This window comes from Furipterus horrens, unplaced genomic scaffold (genome assembly GCF_987537825.1).
Source record: "Furipterus horrens unplaced genomic scaffold, mFurHor1.1.pri manual_scaffold_5, whole genome shotgun sequence".
NCBI classification, from domain to species: Eukaryota; Metazoa; Chordata; class Mammalia; order Chiroptera; family Furipteridae; genus Furipterus; species Furipterus horrens.
In genome coordinates this window covers 104,072,665-104,085,546 of record NW_028327175.1, presented here as the reverse complement: position 1 = coordinate 104,085,546, position 12,882 = coordinate 104,072,665, and the positions used below count along the sequence as shown (strand labels likewise).

Here is a 12,882-nt window from a genome sequence, read left to right as displayed (position 1 = left end):
CCATTTATTTGGGTGGGAGTGGACGGAAAGGTAGCCAGATCCTGTGGTACAGCACTGCAGGGCTGCAGTGCTTAAGGGAACAAGGGGGTGGGGGCCGAAGGGGCGCTGCAGGTTCTTGGAAGTGGGTAGTGGAATGGGTGGCCCGGGCATGAGATCTGTGGTTTTCTGCGTTACCTTGGGCAGGTCACTTGTTAACTGACGCTCAGTTCCCTCACCTATAAAATGAGAACAATAGTAGTATTCAACTTACAGAATGGCCATGAGGGATCTTAGTGTCTGCTGTCACTCTTACAGCCTCTGCTAAATAGAGAAATCAGTGCTTGAGGCTGGGAAGATGGGGCAAAGACAAGGACGGACAGCCTCATGTGACTTCTCCAGACCACTGCTAAGCCAAAGGGGCCCACTGGGGACACAGCCAACTAAGCCAGACCCAGGGTGGGGGCTTCTAAACTCACTCCTGGAGAACTGTAGGCACACTCTTTTTCTTAAAGGGCCACATAGAAATATTTTAGGCTTTGCAGGCTAGGCCATCTCTATTGCAACTGCTTACCTCTGCTATTGTAGCATGAAAGCAACCCTAGATAGTACATAAATGAACAGGCATTGACATGCATCAATAAAAGTTTATTTACAAAAACTAGTGGCAGGTGGAAATTGGTGCACCAAGGAGTTTGCTGACCTGCCAGAGGAGGAGTCACCCCAAGGTGATTTAATCAGTTCTACTCCACATACAGACATCAAAAGTCAGAGCTGAAACACTAGAGTGTCACAGGTTTGCATGTCCCCTGGGATTCATTGTAAGGATTATTCTGAAAGGGGTGCATCCCCTCCAAAATACCCAGTGATGTCTCTTCTTCAGAATTGACTATGACTGGTTTCTCTTATGGGCATTGATCTAGGAACATATCCTAAAGGCGATGGAATGTGCGTATATAATATCCTAGAAGTGTTTTCTCCCTTTATAACTTTTTTTTTTTTTTTAAATATGGAACGCTTCACGAATTTGCGTGTCATCCTTGCACAGGGGCCATGCTAATCTTCTCTGTATCGTTCCAATTTTAGTATATGTGCTGCCGAAGCGAGCACCCCTTTATAACTTTAATACAGCATTGCCAGCCCTTAAACCATCAAAGCACTCTCTGCTGAAATTTTAAAAGGAAGCTGGCACCAAATGCCCATAAACCAATGGCAGAGACAATCAAGGAAACTTACTTGAAAGGGAGGTATGGTTAATAACAAGCATTGAGACTGATAGTCCTTGCATTTTATTGTTTTTAGTTGGAACATCTCATGTTTTCAGATGGGGAAAAGGGTCCAGAGAGAAAAATGTCTTACCTGAAGTTAAGCTCATAGCAAAGGTAGGGCCTAAAACCAGGGCCCAGACTTGCAGACCTCTGTGCCACCCTCTCCCAGGGCCTACCTGCTTGTCCTGATTGTAATCCTTCAGTAAAGTTTCTCTTCGGTGTTTCTTTCCCATCTTCTCCAGGATGGCTACTTCTCTCACCGGCCAAAAGAGAAAGTGCGGACAGACAGCAACAATGAGAACTCAGTCCCCAAAGATTTTGAGAATGTGGACAACAGCAACTTCGCACCGAGGACCCAAAAGCAGAAGCACCAACCCGAGCTGGCAAAGAAGGCCCCGAGCAGACAGAAGGAGCTTTTGAAGAGGAAGCTACAGCAGGAGAAGGGGAGGGGACATTCATTCCCGGGCAAAGGCACCAACGAGGCGCTGCCTCCTGGTGAGGGGGCTGCAGTGAACAGCAGCCGTGGGAAGGGTGCCGCCGGCCAGCTGCACCCCAGGAAAAGTGGGGCTAGCTCCCCTGAGCTCAAGTATGACCAGCCCCCCAAGTGCGACATCTCGGGCAAGGAGGCCATCTCCGCGCTGTCCCGCGCTAAGTCCAAGCACTGCCGCCAGGAGATTGGGGAGACCTACTGCCGCCACAAGCTCGGGCTGCTGATGCCGGAGAAGGTGACTCGGCTCTGTCCCCTGGAAGGTAAGCCCCAGCCCCCCAGCCTGGGAGAGGCATCTCCTCTTCAACTCTTCCTCCTCCGCAGTCCCCTTCTGCTCACGTTTTCAGACCTGCTGAGAATGGCCGCCCTGTTTCTCAAACCCCAAATCAGGACACAGGATCTGATTTGTTTGGTACTCCTTGAATTCTGAAATCTTACGTATAAAGAATATTTCAAAATCAAATTACCTTTTGTTATAGCTTTAACTAGTTGCAAAGGATGAAATACGGTAGAATTAGGGCTCGTGTGGAAGCTACAGGAGGTGAGGTCACTATACTGATATAGTTTGTTTTCTGTCTCAGCAGACTGTCGGGATTAGAATTGACATGGGTATTATTGTAGTTTAATATGATTCGAAAGGTTTCTAATTGGTAGCATTGACTTTGGAGGCTCCGAAAAATAATCTCCCCATTTTCCTCCATCTAAAATTCCTCCCTTCCTTTCTTCCTCCCTTCCCTTCTTCCTTATTTTCTCTCTTCAGTTTTTCCTCCCTACCTCACTCCTGCCCTGTGCTGGGGACTGGTGATAAATCTCATCTCTTGCTGTGAGAGATCAGAGCTATAACAGAGATGCTGCATCCTCCTGTGTTGAGACAAAGGCCAGAGAAGCAAGAAAGCCAACTGCAGAGCTGATCCAGGTGGCAGGGTGGGGAGGTGGGGGCTTTTGGTCCCCCTGACATTGGTGGCTTTAGAAGCCAAACAAGGAAGACTTTACCGAGTGGCCTCCTTACTCTGAGCAGCTACTGTGTCCCACATCTCTTGATGCAGAAGGGAGGTGCGTGGTGAGAATGGCTCCCAAGAAACAGCAGACTAGAAAGTCCCCCAGAGAAAGCTTAATGCCGTTTGTTCCCTGGACAGATGGGAGTGCAGGGCCTGTAGAGGGAAGTAGACTTATCCAAAGTCACCCAATTAATTAGCGGCTGAACTTGAGCTAGTATTCCAGCCTCCTCATTTCAAACAGGCGCACTCTGTTTACTACTGATCACTGAATAATGAAGGACTTGGGTCGGGGGGGGAGCAGCCATGTGTGCTAAGTGCATAGAGAGGCCTAGAAGGACGGACGGCAAGCTCTCCTTGTGGCCCCCCCCTGGGTTCGGTGAAGTGAGGACAACTCCAGCTTTTTACTCAAATTCATCTGTATTTTTTGAGGTTTTTTAAAGTAGCAAATGTGTACCTATATAATACTTTCTTTTAAATAGAAAGATTATTTTTAAAAGTTAACGTCTACCTTCATTTTAACACCTTATCTAAGTTGTTCGAGTGGTTCCCATATTTATTCTCACCATTATTTTTTATCTTCACCTGAGGACATGCTTATTGATTTTAGAGAGCGGAAAGGGAGGAGAGAGAAAGGGAAAGAAACGTCACTGTGAGAGAGAAACATCCATCAGTTGCCTCTCGCATGCGCCCTGACCTGGGACCAAACCCACAACCCAGACATGTGCCTTAACAGGGAATCAAACTTGTGACTTTTTGGTTTATGGGACGATGCTCCAACTGAGCCACACTGGCCAGGGCCATCTTTATTCTTGATGGGTAGATACAGTATAGGAATAAGTACGTGGAGGGAGATGTTTCCCAAATGTTTTGTTAATCAGTGCATAATCTGGCAAAAAGTGATAGAATCCGACTTGACTGCTCTTCCAAGAAAATAATATTGGGCTTGCACTATATACCAAAGGTCAACACACTTTCTCTGTAACAGGCGAGAGAGTAAATATTTGGGGCTTTGTGAGCCATGCGGTCTGTGTCACAACTACTTATCTGTACCCTTGTAGCAGGAAAGCAGCCCTATGCAATGCATACCCAGATGCACTTGGTTATGTTCCAATAAAACTGAATTTACAAAAACAGGCAGTGGGCTGGATTTGGCCCATGGGCTGTAGCTTGCTTAACTTTGCTAGATACCCTTCCTATATACAGTAGTGTCCCGTTATCCGCGGTTTCACTTTCTGGGTTTCAGTTACCTGCAGTCAACCATGGTCTAAAAATGTTGGAAATAATGGGAAATTTTAGAAATAAACAATTCCTAAGTCTTAAACCGTGCACCATTCTGAGTAGCATAATGAAATTGCACACTGGCCTGATACATTCTGCCTGGGATGTGAAGCATCACTTTGCTCAGTGCATCCACACTGTGTATGTTCCCCTGCCTCTTAGTTACTTAGCAGCTGGTTTGGTAATCAGATCTACTGTCTTCATATCACATGTCTTTTGTGTTCAAGTTACCCTTATTTTACTTAATAATGCTACATTCACATAACCTTTATTATTACAGCATATTGTTATAATTGCTCTATTCTCTTATTAGGTATTGTTGTTAATCTCTTGCTGTGCCTAATTTATAAATTAAACTTTATCCTAAGTGTATGTGTATAGAAAAGAACATAGTATATAGAGACTCCAGTACTATCTGCAGTCTCAGGCATCCACCGGGGGTCTTGGATAAGGGGGAAACTGCTGTCCTAGTATATCTGGCACTGTTTGCACCTTACATTACAATGAATCCTCACACCAGCCCCATGAGGTAAATCTGTTATCAACCCATTTTGTCTATGAGGAAATTGAGGTTTAAAGAGGTTTAACACTTGGCTAGAGGAGCACAGCTAGCACACGGCACAGCTAGGATCAGAGCTCAGGTTTTAGAGCCCGCACTTTTCCAGAGCGTCTCCCTCTTCGGGAGGCTCAAGGGGATGTCCCACAGCCTGTAGGCTGCTGTCTCTCTGTCGTCAGTGTAAGAGAGAGGCGTTAACGGGGAAGAAAAGGGTGGATGTTGCCAGTGGGACACGGGGGTTTCTACGCTTCTCCTGGTCATACCAAGTCATCTCTAGTGTGGTTTTTTTCAGTGTGAATTTGCCACCCGGGTTTCCCTGAGGCCTTTGCTGCATCAGCCAAGGTGGCACGGCCTCCCGGGACCTCTGAGCTGGTTAATAAGATTGGCATTTAAGAGCCATTGCACACCCAGCCCTGGCAATGCTTTAATTTGCTGCACCACAGCCTTCCCCTTTTGCAATAAATTTACTGTGAATAGACTAATTGCAAAATAACCCTAATTGGATAGTTATCAATGAACAAGTTCCCGTGGAACAAAACAGCTTACAATTAATAGTGTTTAAGCCATAAACTATTCTTCTGCAGAAAGCTAAGATGTAATTACACCCCATACAGAGATTGTATTCCCTTTCTAGAAACTGTGACACCCGGATTTCCCTCTGCGTCAGAAATATTTGAACTCCAGCCCAGTGGTCCTTTTATTTCCTGTTAAATGAGGAAATGGAAGTGGGAGGGGACGGGAGGGTAGAGAAATTTAATACATGGGTAAATATACATACACACACACATGCACACACAGATGTACGCACTGTGCTTGTCGCTTTGCTGAGCTCCGTGTCACCCCAACTTCAGCCAATATGATGCTGGAAGTTGAATGTCATTAAAGAAGCAATTCCTCTTGGCCTGAAGTCTGAAAAATTCAGAAGAAAGAAAATATTTTTTAAATGTTGACTTTGCTAAAGGGTTCCTGCTCCTCCCACCCCCAATGCCTGCTGTCCCCTCCCCCAGCACTGCCCAATGAAAAGGAAGAGCCTAGAACCCCAGGACATGGTTTGCTTTCTGTGAAGACAGTCCTTCCATTTGTGACTTACCTGCTTCACTCTCTACCTCCTGGAAAAAGCAGCTGGAATGGTGACCCATTTTCACAAGGAAAGGCAGGATCTGCAGGCCATCTATTAACAACCAGAGTGAGATGCAGTGAGATCAGCTAGGGTGCTCTACCTCATCGGTCCCGAGGCTGGCCCCAGAGGGGCTTATTCCTAATCCCACTGCAGGCCCTCATTCTTCCCAGAACCCCTGTGCCCCCTGTAGCAACCAAGCTGCTAGTCCCCATTCATCCTGCCATTCCCCATCCAGGCAGCTCCACACACCCCCAAACCCTGCAATTACCTGGGCCTCCTGTCCCTTCCTTGGGCTCCACAATCACCTGAGGGCCACCAGTCATACCAGCTGGACCTCCCAGTGATTAACGGAAATGAAAACATGTCAGGTGGAAGGCCAACGGTGGCCTGGGCTGGAAAAAGATGTTTTCCACCAGAGATCTTCAGGCACTGATCCTGGCTCTGCATTTACTAGCTGTGGGGCGCTACCTCCCAGTGCCTCAGCTTCCTCATCTGTAAAATGGACACAGATCCTCATACCTTGTCCACACAGGACTGTGGCTGAAATGGGATCATGTATGTAAAATGCTTGGTGCAGAGAGGGCTCGAGTAAAATAGATGTGTTTGGCTGTTGGCAGTAGTGATGACCGTGGTAACCATATAATTGAGGGAGACACTGAGCAGCATCAGAGGCCTGCTTCCGTGGTGACTTCCCATTGCCCAGCCGCACCTTTCTCACTGTTCTTCAGAGGTGGCGCCAGGTGCCTCAGGCATTTCCTCATACCCCCTGCACTGTTGCCTTGTGCCCCCAACTTCATCCCGCCATGTCTGGCTGTCACCTCTTTCTACTCCAGATTGCCGTCCAAATGCCACTCTTCAGGGAAGCCTTCCCAGACCACACCTCCCCAGGAAGCCCAGGCCACAGGGGACACATCGACCCAGGTGAGGGGCAGAGGTGGCTTTCCCGATAAGTGTCTTTCCTAATAAAGACTGTTGGACCGATAAGAGGCATTCTAGTGCCATGAGCTAGGTAATGCGACTTTCCCCTCCTCATTACATTTGGAATACAGTAGGAAGCTCCCTCCATCTTGAGTTAACATGTCCCAAGAAAGGCCCCACTGGCTATCCTGGTCCCTCCTGTACTTCTTCACCCTTCTCTGTGCCAGGGAAAACTGTGACTGCAGCCTAGATGTCCAGGTGAAAAATGACAGATGAAGAATGTGAGAAGTTTTGGAGAAAGCAGTCGGCTGGGAGGCGGGGTGGGCCGGCTGCCGCCTTCGCAGGAGCTCAGGGCCTGAGCAATTGAGTGAGGCAGTGGTTCTCCGGTGAGTGGTGGGCAGGACTCTTTGAATTAACTGACTGGCTGCAGGGTCGCAAGCATTTGCACATGACTTGGGAAGCCAGCTCAAGGGGCAGAGTAAGGACAACCAGAAAGAAAGGCAACTGTTTGTGTCTTTACCCATCAGCCTTTGCATGAGGCCAGAGACTCTGGACAAATGGGCTCTGGATGGAGGTGCTGGGGGCAGGCTGGCTGCCTGCTGCAGAGAGAGACTGGCAGATGGCACTGCCAGCTGCGGAAGGGCTGTCTGCTGTACATCGCCACACACTGGGGGCAGTGGGGTGACCAGACAGCACGAGCAGCATGAAAGCATGGATGGCAGCCTGGCATGAAGGGATATGGAGACATGGATGTCAGCTTGGCCACTCTGAATGCCCCAGGGCACGTGCCTTAGTTTCCCCATCTGTCCGCCAGAGACATGGCTTTCTTCCAGGTCTTTTGCTATATCATTCATGATAAGAAAGTGAGGGAACAGCTGGGAAAAGCTAAAAAGGCACCACACTAATAGTGGTGTGCTGAAGCCAAATTGATTCACGCACGGCTTGGCCAAGTAGGTAGGGCTGACTTGCTTTCCAAAGGCCAGTTTTGCAGAGGACCCAGTGGGACTGTTTTTTATCTCCTGCTGGGGAATGCACAAAGCCCAGTAAAGAGGGGGTTTTCTGTAATGGTTTATTGAGGTTAGCAAAACTGGTCCCAAAGGTGTTTGTTGGTCTTCTTTGGAAAGAGAAGGAGACTAATTGTGGTGAGTTCAGAAAAAATCGGCAGATATCATTCAATGTCCAAGGCCAGGGCTCCACAGACATTCTCTGTAAAGGGCCAGATAGTAAATATGAAACTTTGCAGGCCATATGGGCTCTGTTATAACTACTCAACTCTGCATGAAAGCAGCCACAGACGATACAGAAGTAAATGACCAGTGAGTCTGTGTTCCAATAAAACTTTATTTATGGTCACCCAAATTCAAATTTCACATAATGTTCATGTGTCATGAAATGCTACTCTTTTGATTTTTTTCAACCAGTTAAAAATGTAAAAGCAATGCTTAGCTCATAGGTGCACCATAACTTCTCCTGGAACTTGGGGACTAGCAGTGAACCAAAGCAGAGAATGCCTGGTCCCCACAGGGCCTCTACCCTGCGCAGCTCAGGGCACCGTGTTTACTGATGGAAGATGGATGGGGCCTCTGGGAAGCCTGCAGCGCAATGGCTCCACCTTCATGGAGCTTCTGCCCTAGAAGGAGAGACCAGACATAACAAGTGGACCAATGGACCTACAACCCACTGTCTGATATGATAAGAACCATGAAGACAAACAGCAGGGTGAGAAGGCAGGAGGGCAGAGGGCATTTTAGGTGGGTGACTACAGAAGGCAATGTCACGGGGAAGAGCAAACAGTCCTAGCAAACAGCCTGGTGTGTTCTAGAAGCAGCCGGGAAGTCAGTGTGGCTGAAGCAGAGGGAACAGTGAGGAGCGTGAAGGAGAAGGGGTCCGATCCCAGGGATAGGCCACAGCAAGGGGCTCCGAGGTTGTTTTCAATGAGATGGGTGTCACTGGAAGAATTGAGCAGAGCTTTACTATAAGCTGATTTCACTTTTTTACTTGATGCTACTATGTAACATTTTTATGTTATGTTATTTTACTTTATTTTATTGTGGTAAAACACTTAACATGATTTTTTTTTTAATCTTGATTTTAGAGAGAGGAAGGAAAGAAGAAAGAGAAAGAGAGGGAAACGTCAATTTGTTGTTCCATCAACTGATGCATTCATTGGTTGACGTCTGTATGTGCCCTGACTGGGGATGGAACCCACAACCTTGGTGTATCTGGATGCCGCTCTAACCAAATGAGCTACCAGTCAGGGCTTAATATGATTTTTAAGTGCATAGTACAGAATTGCTCTATTTAGGTGCAATGTTGTACAGCAGATCTCTGGAACTTATTCATCTTGCTCAATTGAAACTATACCCATTAAGCCTCACTTCCCATCCCCCAGCCCCTGGCAACTACCACTCTACATTCTGCTCTGAGTTTGACTGTTTTGGATTCTTCATATAATTGGAATCATTCAGTACGTGTCCTTCTGTGTCTGGTTTATTTCACTCAGCAAAATGTCCTTCAGGTTCATTCATGTTGCAAAAGGCTATTTTTTTTTTCTTTTTTAAGCCTGAATAATATTCTGTTGGATGTATACACTACACTTTTAATCCCTTTTCCATCAATGGACGTTTATGTTGTTTTTATATTTTGGCTATTATGAGTAATGCTGCAGTGAACATGGGGGTGCCCACATCTCTTTGACATACCGATTTCAGTTCTTCTGGATACATAACCAGTGAGATACCACCTCATACACATTAGGATGGCTAGTATAAAAAAAAAGGAAAAAAAAAGACAACAAGGGTAGATGAGGATGTAGAGAAGCTGGTACCCTTGCGCACTCCTGGTGGAAATGCAGAATGGTTTAGCTGCTATGGTAAATGGTATGGAGGTTTTGCAAAAATATTAAAAATGAATCTACCATGTGATTCAGTGATCCCACTTCTGATCTAATTTAGCTTTAAGGAAGGAGTAGAAACAAGGAAGTCATGGGGAGGTTCTTGCAGTGGTCCCGTGAGAGGATATGGTAGGAGATAAAGCTGTTAGGATTGGCCTGCGGATTGCATGGAGTGACCATGAGCTGGTGTTCAGGCTCTGGGGTTTCTGAGGGGCACAAAGGTCACTTGAGCCTGATACTTCATTTATGGAGCTCCTCCCATTGTGTGTGCCAGGCGGCTGTGGCCAACGGGCCCCTAAGGCCTCCCGTTGGGAGGTAAGTCCCAGCAGACCAATTCCATATAGCCTTTTCCTTCTAAAACACTATGATGTTTTCCCCCTGCCAGCCTTGGGATCATAAAGAAAGGCAGCTGCCACCCACGGAGCTTTTTAGAAAGCTAAATATGTAGTTATGGGAAATATCATAAATGCCCCCTGCACCTCCCTCCCACCTCCTTCTCCACCCCCTCTTCTTCCTTCACGAATGTTCTGCCAGCTGCACTGTTCTGCCATTCACTTTCAAACTTGTCATTAGGGTGTGTTTGTTCCCTAACTGCCATGCCTGAAAGCAAAGCAGAGAGGTTTAGGCACAGAAAGGAGATGAAAACACCAGCCCCTGAAGGAGCGTCATTAATGCGCTTCCCGGCCATCATCCGGGCGCACCCTTTCCGAAACCTTAGGCACAAATAAGGGCTTCCCAGGCCAAGTGGGTTTGAGACAAGAGGATCATGGTTAGATGGATTTTTTTCCTTCTACGTGCTCACAATGACATCTGTAGACTAGGGGTTTGGGAGTGTGTTTATAGCCGCACATTTGTGGACTTGCTGCTTGGAGCACCTTAGCCGAAAGCCTGACTAATCAGCTTCCCTTTTGTCCAAGCCTAGGAGGAGGCTTTGGGAAAAGGGGTGACTCTCTCGAGTTTCTGGGCGGTGGGGCGGAGCCTGGATATTGGCCCAGCCCTAGAGTTCATAGATGCCTGCACCCGTCCCTCCTTGAGGACCCTCCCCTGATCACAGCACTCTCCCTCCCACACACAGTGCGTGGACGCACTGACAGGACAGCCTTCGTGGTTAGGAATGTCACAGGCAATTTGGGATTACTAATAATTCAGGTGCCACAGTGGGCAAATTTTTTTTTTTTTAAATAAGAGTAAAATCACAGTTCTTTCTGCACTGGCACCATGCTAAACACTCAGTAAGTATCTGTTTGATGAGCAACGAACCCCTGATGTTACATTCTCTTGCTTTTTTGCACTTCAGTGAGAATTTAGGAGAACCTTGTGGATGCCTGCGGAAACTCATAATGAACACGAACATCATTCAGCCACCCACATGCCAGGCATGTGCGAAGTACATGCATGTGCGAAGTACTGGGATACGACAAACCAGAGAGACAAGATCCCACCTCACAGAACTCACTGTCTCGAGAGGGCTAGGGCAACACGCAGCAGAGAAAGGCAGGGTATTGTGAACTGCCATAAGCAGAAAGGGAAGGAGAGGGGAGGAAGTCAGAGGGGCCATTACAAAATGACCTGAAGAGAGCAGTGGCGGCTGGGTCCTCAGAAATGGGTTTGGTCTCATGGACGAATCTGAGCTTTATGTCTGTGGAGATAAAGATTTCATTCATTCGTTCAACTAATGTTTAATGAGAGGCTGCTATGTGCCAGGCAGTATTTTAGGTACTGGGGAAACAGCAATGAACAAAACAGACAGAGCTGTCTTCATGGTATTTACGTTCTGGAAGGGGGAGACAGGTAATTGACACATAAAAAGTAAAAAAGATTCCATGTCAGATGGAGAAAATGAAAGCGTGAAGGAGGGTGTTGCAGGATGGCGTGGGTGTGACGGGGGGCCAGCAAGGAGGCCATGTGGCCGGAGCAGCAGACAGGCGTTGCCGACCAGTAGAGATTTGGTTTTTACCTGGGTGAGGTGGGAGAGCCACTGGAGGGACTTGGAGGTGGGGGTAGGGTCCTGATCTGACCTGTTTAATGGGGTCTGTCCCCTGGCTGCTGTTTTCACAGTAGACTGTCAGGGTGAGGGCGGCAGCAGGGAGAGTTAGTATACTACAGGGGCCCTGGCAAGTGCGGAAGCCAGCAGGCTTACCTGTTTTCCGTAGAGCCAACAGCACTTGCTCTCGGGTTGCACGTGGGGCACAAAGAAAACTAGCCCTGTTGTTTATCTGTCTCTGCCTCAGACCCACCCATCAGCGGGCAGGGGCTCTAGCTAACTCGTCTTTGTATAGCCAGTGTTTGGACGTCACCGGCCTCACTCTTACTCCCACGGGATAAGGAGACAGCATGGTTGTTTTGAGCTTCAGTGGCCCCCTCCCAGGAGCTACATGGAGGCCTTTGTGTGATGTGAATGAAACGTTTAGAAGTCTCACTGCACGGCACAGCCACCACCTAGGGACTGAAAACGTTCGTCCCCAGCTCCCATCAGCTTTCACTCATTCAACAGTGATTCACCCAGCATCTGCTATCTATGCCGGGCACTATGTTTGGGGGATTCACTTGGGAGGAAAACAAACAGAATCCCTGTCCTTGTGGAGCTTGCAGCCTGTTAAACATGTCCTCTCACTTTTGCTGAGCTAATGTGAATTAGGGGAAGGCTCCGAACCAGACCTGCATTGAAAGGCCATCGCCCCCGACCCCCACTGCATCATCTGCAAAACCCTTGGACAAGGCACCCTTGTTTTCACTAAGCCTCACTTCTTACCTGTAAAATGGGCTGTTAGATCCCTTTCCTGCCTCCTCAGGTTGCTGAATAGAATGCTGTTTGAGAATACTTAAATTTTTCCCTCTATTCAGCCAGCAAAATTTACCAAGCACATGTTACAAATCAGCAGCAGATTATTACAGTTCTGGAAGCCTCCAGGGTGGGCAGGGTGGACCCGCTTCCATGGCAGGGAAGTTTATGATGCTTTTCTTAGCTTCCGTGAACATCTTGTCCAGAAACTGCCCCAGGATGAGGCAGAGTGGTGATTCACAGAGGACAGCAGTCTGGCCTTGTGAGCCATTCCTTCTGTGTGCAGCTGGTTGGTTATGTGTCAGTCTCCCAGGGTCCCCAAAACAGAGACCTCGTGCAGAAAGAGGCAGTGCAGGTCTGGCTCTGTTAGCAGCCTGTAGATAAAAACGCTAAGGGAAAGAACTGGCCAGTCCCTCCTTTTAGCAAAACAAGCAAAACCAGCTTGCTTTGTTCCTCACGTTATTTGGCAGTTAAGGTTAGGAATTAATTTCAACATCACTTCTTTCTGGAAGTCTTCTGTGATTCCCTCCTCACACTCCACCATCCGTCTCCATGAGGTGCCCAGACTGTGTACCCCCAAATTACCTTACCTACCCCCTACTGAGC

General features: G+C 47.7%; 1 protein-coding gene and 1 non-coding gene across 2 annotated transcripts in view; one reads left to right on the top strand and one right to left on the bottom strand.

Annotated features, from left to right (window-relative positions):
- XYLT1 (xylosyltransferase 1) overlaps positions 1 to 12,882 on the top strand; it is a 300,460-nt gene that overhangs the window by 168,661 nt on the left and 118,917 nt on the right. The window contains exon 3 of the mRNA XM_090276964.1: positions 1,487 to 1,994. Coding sequence (XP_090133090.1) covers positions 1,487 to 1,994 — 508 coding nt within the window. The remainder of the gene's footprint in view (positions 1 to 1,486; positions 1,995 to 12,882) is intronic.
- Positions 980 to 1,086, bottom strand: LOC150009207 (U6 spliceosomal RNA). Its single transcript, XR_016511622.1, has one exon. It is a non-coding gene; the product is annotated as a U6 spliceosomal RNA (small nuclear RNA).